The 19,363-nt window shown below is 35.1% G+C and overlaps 2 protein-coding genes across 3 annotated transcripts in view; both read left to right on the top strand.

Moving 5' to 3' along the window:
* LOC132952816 (cAMP-specific 3',5'-cyclic phosphodiesterase) overlaps positions 1-19,363 on the top strand; it is a 680,524-nt gene that overhangs the window by 304,970 nt on the left and 356,191 nt on the right. The window lies entirely within an intron of this gene.
* LOC132952349 (cAMP-specific 3',5'-cyclic phosphodiesterase-like) overlaps positions 1-19,363 on the top strand; it is a 132,674-nt gene that overhangs the window by 64,366 nt on the left and 48,945 nt on the right. Inside the window, exon 2 of the mRNA XM_061024634.1 lies at positions 1,877-2,949. Coding sequence (XP_060880617.1) covers positions 1,877-2,949 — 1,073 coding nt within the window. The remainder of the gene's footprint in view (positions 1-1,876; positions 2,950-19,363) is intronic.

Consider the following 19,363-nt stretch of genomic DNA (forward strand, 5'->3'; position numbering starts at 1 on the left):
GTTCCATGAAAAAAATCGGTTCATAAATGTATAAATCATCCAAAACGTACTTATTTACACAGTATCACTATAGGTGATAATATTTAACAAAAACAAAACTGCTCTTCCTGGAAAATCAACCTTATGGCAACAGTACGTTTTGGAATGTCACCCCACCCCTCAATCACGTTTAGATACGTCATGATATTACTATAATAATTAGTAATATCATTATTGATCATAAATAATACCTATAATGTTATGGATCAATAGTTTTGTATTATTGTAGCTTTGCATAACATCGGTTAACCATTTTCGTTGAAAAAAAAAAAAAGAATAATAAGAAAAAATACTTGTCTTAACGACGATAATATTGATTACCGATCTTGTCAGATACAATAACAGAGGCGAGTTGATCGATACAAGTATTGTTCACTAAACAGTGGTGATGAGTGGGTGCAATATATCAAAGGCAACCTTACCCACCCATTCTATACCCATTCTATACCTATCTACAGAGGTGATGTTTAATGTACGAATCGTATCCGATGTTGCGCGCATCGATATAAGTAATAACACATAGAACATTAAAAATTAATAACTATTACACATAGGTAATAACCACCTACACGTATGGAGCTTATGGAGCTCGGTATACCAAGACGCGCATACTCAGTGATCGTGGTATAATAACTATTATACTCTGTTATATTATAATATTATCATAAACGATGCAATGTTCGAGAATAATGTCTGAAAACTGGAAATATGGTCAGAATCGCTTAGGCATGAATGTTCGTCGTATTTGTGTGTAATTTATATATTGTAATGTGCTCAACTCGGAGCGGCATTATGATTCCATACGTGAAACGAACTTTTTCCATTGTAATTATTTTTATGCAAATCAAACAATACGACGACGGCAGCAACGATATTATACAAATTATGGTAATACGCGCGAGTTTACCGAAACGTGATATTCATACGACGCGAGAGCATACCTTTTCACGGAGTACATGAATGGATAGGCACATGTACGATTGAATACACGTAACGGACTAGGTTGTGTGTTTTAAATTCATTTGAAAATTACTTTTGAAATATCGTGTACGTCGTCGCCGTGGACATATTTTTATGAATAATACAATTCCAACAATTACGTGATATCATAATATTATAGGTAATATTATTATAATAATATGTTACGGTTATACAAAAATAAACACTGACTAGGTACTAAACGAAATACTATTTCGTATTTCTAAATGGTAAATACTACAAATCATTGTAAGTTTAGATGTGCTGATGGAATGCACATCACGAGTTCTTCGAATTCCATCATCGGTGTCACTGATTTAAGTCTGTATATAGCCATTCAATCGGATTCAAATTAGGGTAAAAGAAGTTAAGATCCGCGGCTTCGGGGTAATAATCTTGATGAGAATATAATTTATTCTCAGTTGCATCACTGCGATTTCGGCGCGATAGGGGTAGTGGTGGTCCGTAACGTCGGTGGTCAAAATAATTGCAAAACATGATTTTGATTTAATGTTTCGTCAACATTTTGTAAACGTTAGATATACAAAACTAGTAATATTATGTACAATTGAAAATGAAAATAATTTATTTTTCCCGTATAAGACAGCTGTTCTGCACAGAGCGTGGTCTCACACATCGGACCCGTAAAATCAAGAATGACTGAATGAAATAATTTTATTATGAACGTCATCGGCGGACGATTGGAGCAACCAAACCGGGAGCGGAACGACGAGAGTGATCCGGAACAGGGGTGGAACCGAGCGCGGGAGCAGCGTAGAACGGCGGCGGCCGTGGCCGACAAACGACGAGGTGGCCGTTGGTAGAACAAGCGAGCGCGCTCAACATTACAATATTATAGTGGCCGGATCAACGGAACGGACGGCGGCGGGATCATCGTGGTCGCGCAGGTCGCACCGGAACTAACGGCGAGCGTGGTCGAGCAGCCGGCGGCGTGGGGGGCGCGTCAAGCAAGTGCAGCTGGTGGTGCTGCTGCTGCCGGAGCTGCCGTCGCCGCCGCCTTCGCCACAGCCGCCGGGCCGCCGCCGCCGCTGACGACGCCGCAGCAGCAGCATCCGAAGCCGGCGACGACCTGCAGCAACAGCAACAGCAAAGTGGTGACCAGCAAAAGACAGAAACCACAGTGGTGATAACGTCACCATCATCGTCCACCATAGAAACTCCAGGACGAGTTGAGGTCGCCGCTGCCATCCTGTCGTCGTCGACCGGATGCCAAGCGCCGTCGTCGTCGTGTTCCGTCACCGCAGACGCCGACCGGAAGTCGTTGTCGGCTTCGTCCGTCGTCCTGGGTGCCGGCGACCAAAATCTGCAACAACAACAGCCGCCGCACGCCGCATCGGGGGTCAAGCAGCAGCAGCAGCAACAACAACAACAACAGCAGTTGCACGACATCGAGGAGGAAGAGGACGACGATCAGCCGACGTCGTCAACAGACGGCGACCGCTCGCTGACCGTCCGCGAGACCACCGGCTGCCCGTCACCGACATCGTCATCTGGCGCCCCATCGGCCACGAACACGACCTGGCCAAGGGCTGCCACGACCACGGCGGCAGTGTCGTCATCGTCGGCGCCCGCCACCGACCGGAAGCGCAAGAAAAACCTGCGGCCCAAGAGTGTGACGAACACCGTTAGTTCAGACACGTCTGGCGCCGTCGGTTTGGGTGTCCAGGAACGCGCCGCCGGCACCACGCCATCGTCGGCCAACGACAACAACAACGACAACAGTCAAGCAGCAGCAGAAGCAGCAGAAGCAGCAGCAGTAGCAGCGGCTATAGCGGCAGCGGCAGCTGCAACCGCAGCCACCTCCACCACGGCGGTCGCGGCCAAAATGCAAGCGGAACAGGGCAGCATAGGAGATCTGCAAAAGTATCATAAGTTTCTCCGGAATCGCAGGCACACGCTAGCTAACGTCCGGTAAGTACGCACGAATTTCATTATTGTATCTCCAATCAAGTTATTACCCATAAAATTACGTGCAGCGCTGTGAGGGTTGTAATTTGTATGTGACTTCACTTAAAGTGACTACATTCTCCCACTAAACGATCATTTTTGGAAAATCCATCATAATTTTCTTTGTAGGCATGTCATTGAATGATTCTACTTTCTGGTATATCTAATATTGTACTGTGATAAACTTGTGGTATACCAATAGACCATAATATACTAGGACGGAGCATGGGTGTAATTAGTTAGGTCTTAACAGCTGCGCTGCTCGAGAAGACCCGTTGTACCACTCACATGCGCAGTAGATGATCTGTGTATAACTTAATATAATATGTATATATATTATATATCACTCTAACGAAAATTGCCAAAGACCACACTACCCGACCTCGCAGGCCTTATAATATGCTCTGTCACAAGTATATAAGGTCTATGGGATAATCGCGTATTAACCACAAACTGCAGCCAATCATAGCGATAAATTGGTTTTTGGAAATCACGGTTCACGTTATCGCGGCGGAATATGAAGTCGCCTTAACGTTTATTTTTTTTTTACTATGTCGGTGGGGAGTACTAAGGCTTTTTCGTGGCGCAGTCGAACAATTATCGATTAAATCGAAAATAAAACCATACCACGTTGGGCGATAATAACAGTTAAAGAATCAAAGAGTTTATTTCACTCGGTTGGAACTGTGTAGACGATTGAGCGCAGTGCGGAATGGGGCGTGCCGCCATCTTGTAATCGTTCGATTTTTAGCGTATAAATCATTCATTTTTTTTGCTACAAATTTTACGCCCCCTCCACCCACTTCAATAAAGCAAATAAGTTTCTAAATAGATACTTGTTTGGTTTTTTTGTTCCATTTTTATTTTTATAAAATAGATATAAGAATCGTGAAAATATTTTTAAAACATTATTAATTTACCGTTTTATAATCTAAAATTATACAAACTTATAACTACGCGTACCCGCACGTTTATGAAAATTATTTTGTGTAACTTTATTTTATTACACATTCATAACGATAGTGAACATAATATAAAACGCATAAATAATTAAATTTCTACTCGCTTTCAATTTCAAATTGAAATTTAAGTTTTCCAAAAGTATTATACAATTACGATATTCTCACAGATAATTATGCGTGATTAGCGACGTGTTCACTTCTGAAAGATACTTTCAACTTATAATAAATAGGTAGTTTTTGTTCATGAAATGTGCGAAAATTGAAACTATAAAAACTTAAGTGTCCATATAGCTGTTGTACGTATTGTAATTTGGAAATTATATGATATGGAATTCCTAATATGGTCGTACCAATCGGGTTTTTATGGTATAAAATGGCGATCGTGTCTTACAATGTAGCCTAAGTTTTTATTTCCAACTACACTCCACAGAAGTACCTAATAAACAAAAATACTTAAACATCGGCCTGCCATATTATATTAAATTAAAGCCAGTTTTTATTTCCAGCTTCACTCCATAGGAGTAGGTATCTACTACCTATACTGAACCATAATACTTAAACTTCGGACTCCTATTATGTTATTAAATTAATACACACGTCGTATGTCGTCGTTAAATAACAGCCAAGTTACTATTAGACTACCCATATATAGTACGAAATTCAACGATTTTAGCGGTAACACGCCCGCGGTATGCTGCAGTTTACCGCTTTTATTCCGCACACGTACCTATACATTATAATAATATAACAAATTTTCCGCGGCGAACTTTTGAACCGAGTAAATAGTTTTATAAATCATTTTCAGTGCTGCCGTCGCCATTACGCACCCACTCACACACCATCGTGTGCGCATAGCAAAGTCGTTCGTTTTGATTTAAAGAGACATATTGTTGCGCATAAAATAAGTGCCTCCATAAACTCCGTCAAACCATAAATTAATTTATGCCGTCGAATTCAATAGTTTTCGATGGGTTTCGAACGGGGCTAGGAAAATGACACGAAAATAATAATACCGTTCCGAACAGAATTTTGATTTAACATTTCAGATGTATTTCTGTAGGCACTCACTGAAACCCGACGTTGCCGAATTAATATTGCCGGCATAGGCTTTTACGCTGCACAACTAGACCTTAAGTCGATTAAATTTAATATGGGGGCATTACAACGATTTAAAAACTCAATGGTTTTAGCGTTTCAACACCTTTGGCGCTGTGTGTTCAATTCACGTGTATATATTATTCGTATGCATATAATATTAACATAGGTATAATATTGTAGGTATTCAACGTGAAAACACAACAAACCTTTTTTTATATTTTTTGAGCCAAATTTTAAGAACCGTAGGTAATTAAAATTTAAAACACGAAAAAACCTTTCGGTGAAAAAACACCACCCCTAAATCGTTGTGCCCGGGCGTGCTTGCTCACGTCATGTCAGCGCCTGTGTAGGTATATTTGTCTTTCCCTACACTATATCGTAAACTCGCACATATCCGGCCCGGGGATTTGGTTCAGTGCAAACTTGGGTGCACCGCTGGGCGGGTGGTGGGTTTGGGGAGAGGCGAATACAAAAGTTTCGATCGTTTTGCCTAATAGGTAATAACGATTTAATTTATATATATAGTATACTTATTACGCGTGTAGACCATGGCGTACACGTACTTATAAAATTACACGATGCATGAGTAGGTGTGTGAGTGTGTCTCTCTCTCTCTCTCTATCTGACTCTGTAGAATATATCTCTGTATCCATCTTCCTATCTCTTATCTCTCCGTTGACGCCTCCGAGGAAAAACTTATTGTTTTTGTTTCCACTACGTCGTCGTCGCCGGAAGATTTTATAACTGCAATAATACCTGGATGATATATACACGCGCCTTACCTTGTATGTAGTCAGCTATGCGTCTTTATTTGAAACCCACTAACACATTTTAATCTTAGCGTGATTTTTTTTTTTTTAATACATCATTAATCGTTTAATAGGTATATATGTTTGTGTGCCTATTTTTTACCACAGCGTTTATTGAGGCACTATCATGATCTGCTGCAGTATGATTTCGTTATATTCGGGCTAGTACTTATATTTCATATATATTTTAATATTTGTAGTATAAATCGAATTTTGCCGGAAAACGAATACGGTGACTACGGTCGATGGTGATTTTGGCAGATATCGAAAACCTTAGTTTATTTCGAACAATTTTGTAAAGCCGCGATTAGTGCGATAACTTGTAATTACGTATAGCCCGGTATAGGTACGCGTACTAGTCTTTTCCGCATAGTTACAGACCATACAGCTTTTAAGTGAGTCAATTTATGTCAATCACTTTTAGAAATATGTAGATAGGACGATGGTTTCTCAAAACAAAATAATCATTATGATTAGATTTAAATTTAATTTATAGCCTCCAACGCGTTGCCCGTCGCATATATACCGTTTTAGAGCACACAAAAGCTAAATTTTTACACGATAAGCCCGATACGAGTCAACTTGTTTCGTGGCTCGTTCGCAATCACATTGTGTGGTTTATCATATTATTATATATGCGTATAGAAATTTAGGTGTTTTTATCGAAATTTAGGGGTAGGTACAGCACAACATAATTTATCGTTTTATTATCAGAATGTGCGACGAGGATATACTGTTAATGATTTTTAAGTGGTTTGTGAGTGTTCAGTATTCGCTGCATCGAAACGATAAATCCATGTCCTGACGAAGACGAGGAAAGTCTGCGATTTAAATGACGTAGTATCTGCACGTACTGTGAGCAGGTTTTTCCGGCGATAAATACGCGTATACGCTTTATTATACAATATTATTATAGTGGCTGAACGATTGTCGAAACCGCATTTTCGAAATTGATTCAAACCTATATCGCGGGATATTATTATATAGCCGTACAAGAATACGTCATAGAATGTATAAACTTCTTATGTGCCACTTATAATGTCATTATTTAAGACGAGGAGACACGAGCGAAAAAAAATTGTGTCAAAAAATACGTGCCTTGGATGTGATCAAAATCTGTTTAAGCGATGAATTTTATTGAGGTATTGGCAGTGAAGTGTGGCAGTGAATTTTTTGTGTGCGTGAAGACATTTTTTCTGGAGAACAAACGACAATAATTACGCTAAACATAATTTATAATTTTGCTAATTGTTGTAATTTCAAAAAATAAAATAATAAATAACTGTAGAGACTATATCGATGTTTTTAATAAATGTTTATAAAAAATGCACTTCCAAGACACGATAATATTAAAAAAGGTGGGTAAGTGTATGTCTCTCTGCTGTACAGTAGGTTACAAGTAGGTCACTGTAATGGATGGTTTTTCTTGATGAAGGTAGATAAACTTATGGATAATCTTGTATTACATTTTCAAATCTTAGATTGAAAAAGAAAAACTTTTATGAATTCTCAACTCATAATAATTGGCAATTTTTGTGATTTTTCCGTATTTTGTCAAGATTTGAACTTTAAATGCTTATAAATAAAAACTGTGACTAAGGATTTTTAATTTTTTTCATCTGACTTTGAAACAATAACCTAGGAGCCTTCTATTAAATTTTCAAGCTTTTTTAACTAACAAATACAATTTTATTGATGTTTGTAGAAAAAAAAACTAAAAAAAGGTGGGTAAGTGGATGTCGCTCTGCTGTACAATAGGTTACAAGTGGGTCATTGCAATGGATGGTTTAAATTTGAATTCAATGATATAATATCATTGTATAATAAAAACGATTCTAAGCGAAAACGGTCAGTCAGCCTATGATATTACATAGCTCATTTTTTATTCGACTTGTGTATGATACAATTTGTGTTTGTGAGTAAAAAATCTCGATCATTTAACACTTGGTATTCTTTTAGACAATTTAATAAAATGTATATTAAATACATTATTAAAATTTTTAATTCTCACGATATCAATGAAAATCATGGAAATTTGGCCATTATTTTGCTACACATTCATCTTTTATAAGTGTTTGAATTTAAATTGTTTACGAATTTTGTTGAAATCGTGAACTATTTTGTAAACATAATATAGGCAGACGACCGTCTCCACTCGGAATTGTTCTTCATCGTAAGTAATGATTTATTGATGAATTCAAACGAAACACATATATTACAGTGGCATTACAATGACAAGGTGCACTTGTCTTGACATCTACAACTAACACTATAAAACACAGTGGTTACCTACTTGTACACTTATTACATTGCTATTATGTCTCATATTTATTTATGAGTTATAATTAAAACTTAAACTTAGTTATAAAGGGTACATAGTTAATGTTATTTATAACGTATAAATTACGAACATTTTATGTTTCTACACTATTCGTCATAATAATATTATATATATATATATTATATATATCTAGAAATATATACAACATCGATACGGTATAGAAAATAGAACGGTAGACTTTCTAATAATAAACGTAAATAAATTAAGGTCTTGAAAACACTGTTTATTTTATAAATACATCGCGCGTAGTATTATTTAAATTATGTGGTAATATCATAATATTTAAATATTATCATATGTTAAGTTTCGAGTGTGTACTGTGTAGCGTTGTATTAAAATAGTATTATGTTCTTGTCTTCAAAAAACGTTTAGGTTGGAGATTATTTTGAATTTGCATTAGTTATGTTGGTGACTATATATTATTATAATTAGCAGCTATTTTATCGATCAACATGATATTTCATAGATAATACTTATAAAAAACAAACCGGCTCAGTTGAATTTAAACATTAACTGTGTCAATAAAATCATCAGTACAGTTCATAATATGAAAAAACTACATCAATATATCTTGGTATGTTTAGTAAAGCTTTGAAGTCTGATCCATTGTTGGCACATTAAAATACGTCAATGCTTAGTTTTAAAATTGTTGTCGTACAATTGCTAGGTAACCCTAATAGTCGACGATTTGTTAAAAGAAAACTTAAAACAATATTGTAGACTGAAGATTATTAAGAGGACACTATAATACCCATGTAATTGTTGCCTTACACACGTATAGCATGGCGAATTGTCATTCAATAGTTTTAATAGCGACCTGTTAGTTTTGATATTAGAGTGAATTGGCCTATTATCAAAATGTTAGGCAAGAACATTATATGAGCTTAAGCGTCGGCGAATTTTTAATATTTTAATTTTCAAACGAACTATGATGATTTTTAATTTGTAATATTTCACATACCCATAATTCACTTAAAAATCAAAATATTGAAAATTTGTCGAAGCTTCAGTACAGATAATGTTCTTACCTAAAAATGTTATAATATGTCAATTCACTCTAATATCGAAACTAACAGCACACTATTGAAACTAACGAATGACAATTTGCCATGTCGTACGTGTGTAAGACGGAGACAACCAATACATGCGGGTAGCGTCCTCTTAAGGTTACATTTATGCTATGTAGACAACTCAATTACTATACCACATCTCGTGTATCAGTGTAACCATTCGTGACCACAATAGCTATAACAATTGAAATATAATGTAATATTTTAATCCCATGTAATACTACCCTTTCATTAACTTTTTTTGATTACTGTTTCTCGCGTAAGACCTTACGCGACGTCTAACGACCGAATTATTTATACGATCGAAAATTACATCCAAAGTACTATATAGTTTATAATTTCCATGTGATCGAGCTAGGTAGTATATAGGGTAATCGAAAAAAGTATTAACTGTGCTATAAATTATATCGGAGATTGTTTTTTTTTTGTCTTATGTCGACGGACAATTCGGGCTCGGGTTCATATTATACAATATATTGTTTACCTGGTATCGTGAGCCAATTCAAATGCTTCACGGCTCGAAAAGGCAGCCAATCGACGGAGGATACGTGACTTTACAGTGAGGTTTCGATAAAAATGTATCACGTTACGTATTATCACTAACCCTATAATACGACAAGGACCGACATTTTATTATATTGTATTATGCCATAATATTATCTAAGGTATACCATGTACGTAGGTATATATATATATATATATATTTTTAACGGGAGAGGATGGGTTTGAAATATTTCAGTAAATGTTCTGAATAATTTGATCATTACGATGCTACCCGTGAATATAACACAAGATATTTACATAATAATAATATTTACTTATTAGATTAGGAGCGTGTCTAACACGAGCTTTTCACCCCCAAGAATTATTATTTAACACCCATAATATTATAATCGAGATAGCACATCATTATGTTAACTCGATTTAAGCGTCGATTAATCGACAATATATAATATTATTATAGTAATACCATCGATATAGTAATAATATAGTTGTCGTAAGCAGTTGAAGTGACCGACATCGGCTTCCTCACAGCTGGCACCAACCGCATGGGCAGTCGTTCGGAAAAATTCAATTTTCCCATATCAAAGAGTGCAGTACTATGAAACGCGTATATGGATTACAATCGGTGAGTACAGGGGACTCGTTTTCGTCGTCCTCGTCGTCGTCGTCGACGTCATGATAATGGGTGAATGGGTGCAGAGGGTGGTCGTTGGTGGTAGGATATAATATACAACACGTCAGCACTGATCGAGCATCTGCATGCAATCTATATACACCTACCTAAGTATAGACGATAAATCGTTAGTGAGGGCGGATAGAACATCGTGCGAATATATTGTGTGCGCGACTATACGCGAGCTCCATGCGACGGATCGTCGTGGTGAGTAGTGGTGGGAGTTGTCGTGGGGGGGAGGGGGGTGAAAGTGAAACGGAAACCCGCGTCCGAGATAAATGAAAACGTGCCACTCGACGGAAAAAAAATCGCCCGAAATACGCGTTAGGGGTGGGGTGGGGAGGAGGAGGGGCCATGTGTCAGGTCAAATACGTACACACACGCACACGAGCGCTTGTATATTATATGTAAATCGTATTATGTAAAGCGCCGCGAGAAGGGGTTTTTCGGGGTGATGTGCGGCGAGTACATATTATATAGATGTAGAAATAATAGGCTCCGGTGCACTATAATATGAGCGGGCTGCGGGAACGATGCGACGTTCTTAATTTATCATGTTTTCGTGGTTTGGCCGGCGCTGGATTCGCTGTCAAGCCGCTCGTGTACATATATATAGTATATACGTATAGGTATACGCAATGTAAACGTACAGTACCGACTCGTATACATACATATATATATATATACATGTTTATATACGTGATATATAATATATATTATGTATAAAGTTCGAAATATTATATACCAAACCCTTTTCTCCGCCATGTACATACCGGGCCGAGGCACGATAACAATGGCCAGGCTCCCGGCTTTTAGTCGAAACGACCAGGATTACATTATTATGTAGTTAGTTATATATTACATTATGACCGCCTGCCCGGCAAAAATCCTCGCTGAATGCAAATCTGTGCACCGCCAATTCGTCGCCAATCAAAAGTCACGAGTATAATATCATATCGACAACAATATAATGTCGTAATAATAATATTATAACTTCTGGATGTATATAGTATTAGTAATATTAGGCCGCATAATATTGTATTATACCTATGACCAAAATATGACCTGCTATGTTGTAGGGCGAGTGCCTTTACGTTAGAAAAATATATTATCTTCGACATATTCATAGACATAATTATATTAAAACCATGTGCAGCGGGATTTATTAATCATTTAAATGGCTAAATTGTTTTCACGAAATTGTTTTCTAAAACCGTTGATGTATAATGCATAAATACTATGAAATAAAACAAACGGTATGTATAAGTACCTATAATCAGTTATTAATAAACATAATAAGTATATTAAATAGCAGATTTGTAGTAGTAGTAGTCGATGGACAGCATCATTTGTGCACTACATTTTTAACACTTTAAACCTCGTGGTCATCTATGCTTATAAATTAAATTAAATTTTTTAATATTTGTAGACTGCTTCTGCACATTATAAAACTAAAATCATAAATGTTCATAAGCAAAAAAACTACCAATTAAAAATTAGATTTTACTTAAAACGTGCAGTGTTAATACGACGTGTTACAAATATAGATGTTCATTTCAAACTACCTACCTAGCTATTATATCTATAACAACCCATTTTTTCTTCAAAAATACATCAACTGAATAACTTGCGAAAATTTGTGTTGTCGTAGATCATCATCGTACTTAATATTGTTATCCTAAATATACATTTCTTAAATAATGGAATAATATAATATAATACATGAAATGGGTTTTTGAGCGTGGAGTGCCTTAACAGAAAACGGATTTACAAAAGACCCAGCAACTGAACACTACCTTGGGATCTGTACGTATTAGTACTATAATACCATTATGAATAGGTACTAAAATATATAAAACGCGATACGTGCGTTTATACCTAGGTAATACTCGAATTAAAATGAAGCATATACGTACATACTGTTGTGCATACATAATAATATTGTTATTGCATTGTACGTTCATGATCAGCAGACAGGGACCACAAAGCAATAATTATATCATAAATATCGAAGTAATATTTTGGATCTTAGATGAATTAATTCGTTCTATTTACGTAATGGAAACGTTAGTCACGTATTTTCAACTAGATTTGGGGAACAAGCTACCTCCTAATAATTAATAATTTAAAATTTGAAATTACTTTACTACAATAAATATGGGTTCGTGCGAACTCAAATCGATCTACTTGTATAAATAAGTTAACCTTGATAATTTATGAATCAATGGTGGGTGTTACATATCATGAAAACAATATAATATTTCAACTAATCGTTTCACTGTCAAAATATCGTGGAATACAAAAAAAAAATTAAAAAGACTAGATTTCAAGCCGGGGTTCCGCATCCAGTAAAAAAATATTTTAACGGAAGTGTTTTATGGAATTATTAATATAAAATTAAGTACACTCGACGCATATATTACGTAAAAAAAAAATCAAAAATCATTCGACTCGGGAAAATCAGGACAAGCACGCGACAGCTAATAAAATCGGAATTAATAATAATATAATATTAAATATTTATGGAATAATATGTAAGCGTTGTGCATGTATGTACAGGATGCACCAGGCAGCGAGCGAGGTAAATCGGAGTGGTTTATATACAAGTCGTTGCAAATTAGATAATATCAAGCGGATTTCAGACCGAATTTGATTACGGAAAATTATAATATTTGATTCGGAAAACGGTTTGTGCTGCGGTGCACACACAAATACAATTATTATTATTAAAGCGCGTCGGACGGAGTTGTGCCTAATTGTGTATTATGTGTGGAGGTCTCGTCCTGAGGGTGGGAAATTAATTTAAAGCCGCCGACTAAAAAATATTTTAAGACCTTTTATCATTTAAAAAATATAATTATTATTGTTTAAGCGGGCATGGAAAATCGACTGCAGTGGCGTTCGTCTGATATTATTTAATTATTATCGTCGCGGGACAGGTGCGCGTGATTCGACGACAATTTATTATATTAATTTTCGATTTCATCTCAGAATCATGTTTTTTGTCTTTGAGCGATGACTTCGCGTGTACCTCCTAAGTAACCATCGATAAAATATAAAATTATAACATAGAAACTTTTTTTTTTATTTTTTGGTCATCTGTCGATTATTGACGTTAATAATATGATTATTATTTGCTGCAACAGACGATTATAACGTCATGACAGATACCGTAAAACAAAGATATTATGACATCGGTGTAGCTAAATTACCTATTCAGGACGCCGTGTTAAAATAATTGTGTTATTGTCTTATTTAAATGCAAAAAATAAACACGGGAACGTTTTATTTACATATTTTCTTTTGATTATAAATAATAATAATTTGTTGACCACGCCACCAAATCGTGAAAGTTTTACTGCAACACCGATCGCACGTCGGAGATACCGACCACCTCCATAACTCGACAAAGATTCCACAACCACACGCCATCGCTATCGTTATTATTAATTATAATAATAATATTATTATACCCAACTTTCCCCTAAGTTGTTGTTCAATGCACGGTGATCGACTGACGCCCCGTCGTGTCTGTTCCACTGTCGAATTATAGGACCATTTATTTCCGGCCTATATCTTATAAATACTTAAGCATTCGTTTACCATCCACGGATACAACTGCGGTCCCCAATATTCTCTAATCGAGTAACTTTACACCAAAATGGCAAGGTCGCCGGTCAGGGTCTTTCCTGTCAATGCCCTTGGGGCATAAGATGACACCATGGAGAACAACCAATGACCGACGTATGTCCATAGTTACTTTATAAACTACTTTATGGTAACTTTATATTATTATGTTGAAAATGTTCTTATTTCAGAAGAATATTCAAATGAAACAAACAGTCACGACACGTTATTTACTGCCCCGTTGTCTTCATTATTAAAAATGATTACAATAAATAAACGTACATTATTTTCCGCCTTGTTTGTTTTTATTATTATTATTTTGTTTTGTTTCCTATATGTTCCGATCCTGAGTTATAACAAAAATCCACAACGCTCCAACCTTTTCATTCTGGGCTCGTGGTCTGGCTAAAATACAACAGACCAAAATATTACCTTCGATCCTGACCGTAGATTTTCGCGAATTATAAAATTGTCACAATATGTTCGAGTCTTTGGATTTTGATTAAGGAAATTCGATCAGACAAATAATCGCAGAAAATATATCCAAAAGTGAATAATATTAATTATAAATTGCATAATATCAGCTGTTTCTAGAACACAAGCCATGATGATAAAAAAAAAACAACAATAATACGCAAACAGCGGTACTCGATGGTAAATTTATGATTTCGAGGCCATATGTATCCACATGTACGAACGAAAATAAACCCTTATTGCATTTCGATGTGGACAGGCGCAGATATACCGGTATATTAAAAAAAAAAAAAAACTGTAGATTTTTTAATGAGGCTGAAAAGGAAAAAAGCTCTCGCGAATTGCAATTTTACGGGCGTATACAAAAAGACCGTCATCGGAGTATCGCGTGTTCAACGATCCGTTATCAGACATCTTCATCGTTTCCGGGGCAACCACGGCGGATATAATAATATATATAAATTTATGTGCGTACACTCCGCGCCATCTAAATATTATTATACATGGCCAGAGATCTTCAGAGCGCATGGAATCGACGACGACGAATAACATATAATATAATAATAATCATCATCGATCACGCGACTGCAATCATATACATATATTTTTCAAAATATTACACTTTTTATTTACATATTGTCACGTGGTATACACACAATACCCATAATAGTATTTTATTATTATTATATATAAATACTATACACGACGTATAATAATATATTTTATATTATGCATACATTATAATAAACGGATAAGTCCGCCGCCGCGCGAGAGTGAAAAGACGATTATTCTATGACGGCGTACCGCGTAATTGAAAATCGAAATAGAAAAGAAAATACGATATCTCGGGCCGAGAAGTGTTGCAGGTGTGCCCTAATCCGAATACGTGTTGAAATATACCTCGGTATCATATATATATATATATATGCCATGGTATTATATGTACATATGGCGTCGTCTCGGCGTTAAATCATTATTCGTAATTGCGTATTATGTGAAACGGTTTGCTCCGAAATTTCCGTTTTATCATTTCGCGGCGACTGTTATGATAATATTATATACAGCTGCTGCTGCTGCTGCTACTGCAGTCTTATTAAAACGGCCTCCTCCTACGCCGCCTTAATCTGGCACTGGTATGAATTGTGGAGATAACTACGGTGTGTGCTCGTATATTATCATATTAATGTTTATATATACATTATTATATTATAATACTATATGACTATACAACGGTCGACTCACGAGAAACGGTCTACAGCACGCATATTATACTATGCGAACGAAATTATTATTAAATTATTATGTAGGTCAAGCATTATACGCGTGTGCGAATCGAAAAAAAAAACGAAAAACCGTAACGGCAATTATATTGTAATATAAAGCACAGTCGTCGAGTACCATCGATGAACGTACTATGCACATATAATAATCTATGTGCCATATGTTGTAACAGAAGATTCAAGTTCGAATATATTCGGTTGATATTATAATAATTTTGATCATCATAACAACCACGAATACTTCAAATTTTATAAATTAATTTTCAAAAATCTGAATACTAGTCTATGGTAAGTCCTAGCAAACTATATGAACGCCGCTCGCATTATCGGAATTCGTTCAAGACGAAATCGAGTTTTGCACTGAAACATTACCAGCGGACAAATATTTATGTTGAACTAACGACGACGACGCCAATTTTGTATATACTCACTCGACTACTCGAGTGTGGGGTTTTTATGGTAATTTAAGTGCACCACCGTCCAAATATAACGACGACCGAGATCGGCGGCGGAAGCGGTTCACTAAATATCGAACTTTAACGCATTTACCGGGTTGAATTAATCATACGTTTAGTTGTTTACGGTGTGCTGGTGCCGACCGTGATCCTTCGATCATCAGCTTTACGGTACCTCTATAGTGGTATAATAATATTGTTAGTTAGTGTGTTTCTCTGCTTTGTCAAAGCTGCCTGTAATGTGCAACAGTATTATCCATAATACAAACTCCACGGCTAAAACATCAAACAGGTTCGACTAATACATGAGTCACAATGTCACATAATCTTATCTGCGCAGTCGTGGACAATGTATTGTTCTCGTTTTGTTTCGTTTCTAGAACATTGATATACGCCTGTATAGGATTTAATAATATTTTTCAACTGTATATTGTTGTTTTGATTTAAAAGTCATCCACACCATGTAATATAATATTATAACTGTAGAAATTATTCGTTCCGACGAGTTTCCTTAGGTCCAAATACCTTGGTCTCGAACCGTTTCCAGGATAGTATTACCACAATTTTTACAAAATTATATTTAAAAAAAAAAATCAAATTATTTTGAACACAAATACATCGATTACTTTTATGAATTGCGACTTTTTGATTCCTAAAATATTTTTGATGAAAACACATAAATACGACCGACAATTTAAATTCTCTACGATATATAGGATTTACGTCAGCTTTTTATCATTCGTTGAAATGATCTCCATTTATTTGTAGTTGCTTCAAAAATATGTTCAGAGATGAGAATATTGTCAAATAATATAAAATTAACCACTGTAACTGTATTTATAAAGGATTGTATTATATTGTCATTAAATTGAAACGAACGAAAAACGATAGATATATGGATTCATTTTATGCCCGGTATAGTCGGGTAACACAGATATAGTACCAGGTATTAATAATATACGCTGTTTATATAATATTGTATATTATATTATTATAATAATATGCACAGTTGATATTTTGCATATTATATTATTATAATAATGTGCACAGTTGATATTTTGTGTATTATATTATTATTGTACCAAAACTTAAACGGGTTTTATATTGCTAGGTTTTAATTAATTTTCATTTTCGTATTTCAAAGGTTTCGCGTGCATCTACAGTATAACGTTACAAACGGTGTGTAATAATTAAACCACTTTTTTTCTAAAAAAAGAATTTTGTATAACAATAATTATAAAGAGTACAGAATCCCAGTATACAATCTTTTAATTTATTTTTATCTTTTCTTCGACGATGAGAAGCTTTTGAAGTGAACATTTTCGTTGCTGTATTATAATATGCTATATCCATACAGTATATATAACAATAGATTTCCAAAAAAATAAACTTAAATTTCGGTCTTAAAAACACGATTTATTTTATAGATCCATCGTTGTATTATCTTAATGATGTGCTAATAACATAATATTTTGTTAGGTTTCTAGTGTTTAGTGTTTTATTAAAATATTATTATCTTATTATATTAAACCTATAAGTAGGAGATTAATTTAAGTTTGAATTTGTGAGGTACGTAGATTGCATATTTAGTATATTATTTATCGATCTACGGATTTCAATTTTCAGAGATAATATTGATAAAATAAAAAGGACGGCGAGTTGGTACCGCTCTGCATTACAATAGGAATGGCACTGAAATATATGTGTTAAATTTTAACTCAATGATATGAAAAATCATTGTAAGTATACGAAAAACGATTCCGATTAGGCTGATACATTATTATAGCGCATCATAATGCATTTAATGTGTTTGGTCATGAAACGTAGGTATAAGTCGACATATTCATTCACATATTAACATATTAACATATTCATATTATTATGCCAGCATAATAATAATACAATATAATATACGGCTATTAATTATTAATATATTCAATTATAGTTTACCGCGTGTTGTAGTGCGAGTAATAATAAAACAACGGTAACACGATAACTGTGTTAACGGGCCTCGTAGAATATAATAATATACACCTCGCAACCGAAATTATCGATGCTTTATTAAAAAAAAAAAACGTATTATTCTCTGCGGATAAAAACCAAAGGATATCATGTTCAACACAGAGATCCGGCTGAATATTCGTGGTTTGGAAAATTATTTTGCGAGAATTTCAAGTTGGGATGAGAAACGGGAACGAGCAGACGATAGGGCGGACGAGGCGTATTAATAGTGTTTTCTTTTTGTTCTGTTGTATTCTTTCTTGCGCGAGTTTTTGGTACGATAGTAATAATATTATAACAACGCTGTTCGCGAGACCCTCGTGGAAATTATTTGGCTTTCCAGTAAGCCGCCTTTTCTTGGTCGGGTAAATATTATGAACGCGCAGAGCGAATATTGTTATAATAATATGCACAACTTAAACGAAGTTATATTATCGTAATTTTTTTTTTGTTCGTTTTTTCGATGAAATCGATGTGACAATATCAGTTGTATTCGATGTGGTCGTCGTCGCATGACGAAATTCTACCGGCGTTGTTTAAAATTCTGTGCATTTTTTTCTTCGACAAAAACATGTAGTACCTACCTACACACAGAAGAAAATAATTCATGAACGTATAACATATTATTACAAAGGTTATTTCATTACACGCGGTAGCTCATATATTATTATTATACATTTTTTAGGGTCGTGAATATTGTGTATATTTACTGTACAATGAGCTATAGATACTTTTCATTCGGTTAGTCGTAGGAATGTAGGTATATTATTTTATATTAAAAGATAAAAAGTACATCGATTTCGTCTCATTTAACTAAACATTTTATTTTCTTTAAATTCCTCCGCGTACCAGAATATACCTACGCGAACTGTTTATTTACTATTTTGTAAGAAATATTATAAAGATTTTGTTAAATTAATCTTTAAAACTGAAATAAGACCACTTTTACTAAATAATTACAAACTATACTTATATACACATGTTATACGGTAAGATGATTATCATATTAAAAGTATCATTTTATTTATTTTAATTATTACAAGTTATAATTTAGTATGAAAAAACGTATAAACTACAAAATGTC

This window comes from Metopolophium dirhodum, chromosome 9 (genome assembly GCF_019925205.1).
Source record: "Metopolophium dirhodum isolate CAU chromosome 9, ASM1992520v1, whole genome shotgun sequence".
In the NCBI taxonomy this organism is placed as follows: Eukaryota; Metazoa; Arthropoda; class Insecta; order Hemiptera; family Aphididae; genus Metopolophium; species Metopolophium dirhodum.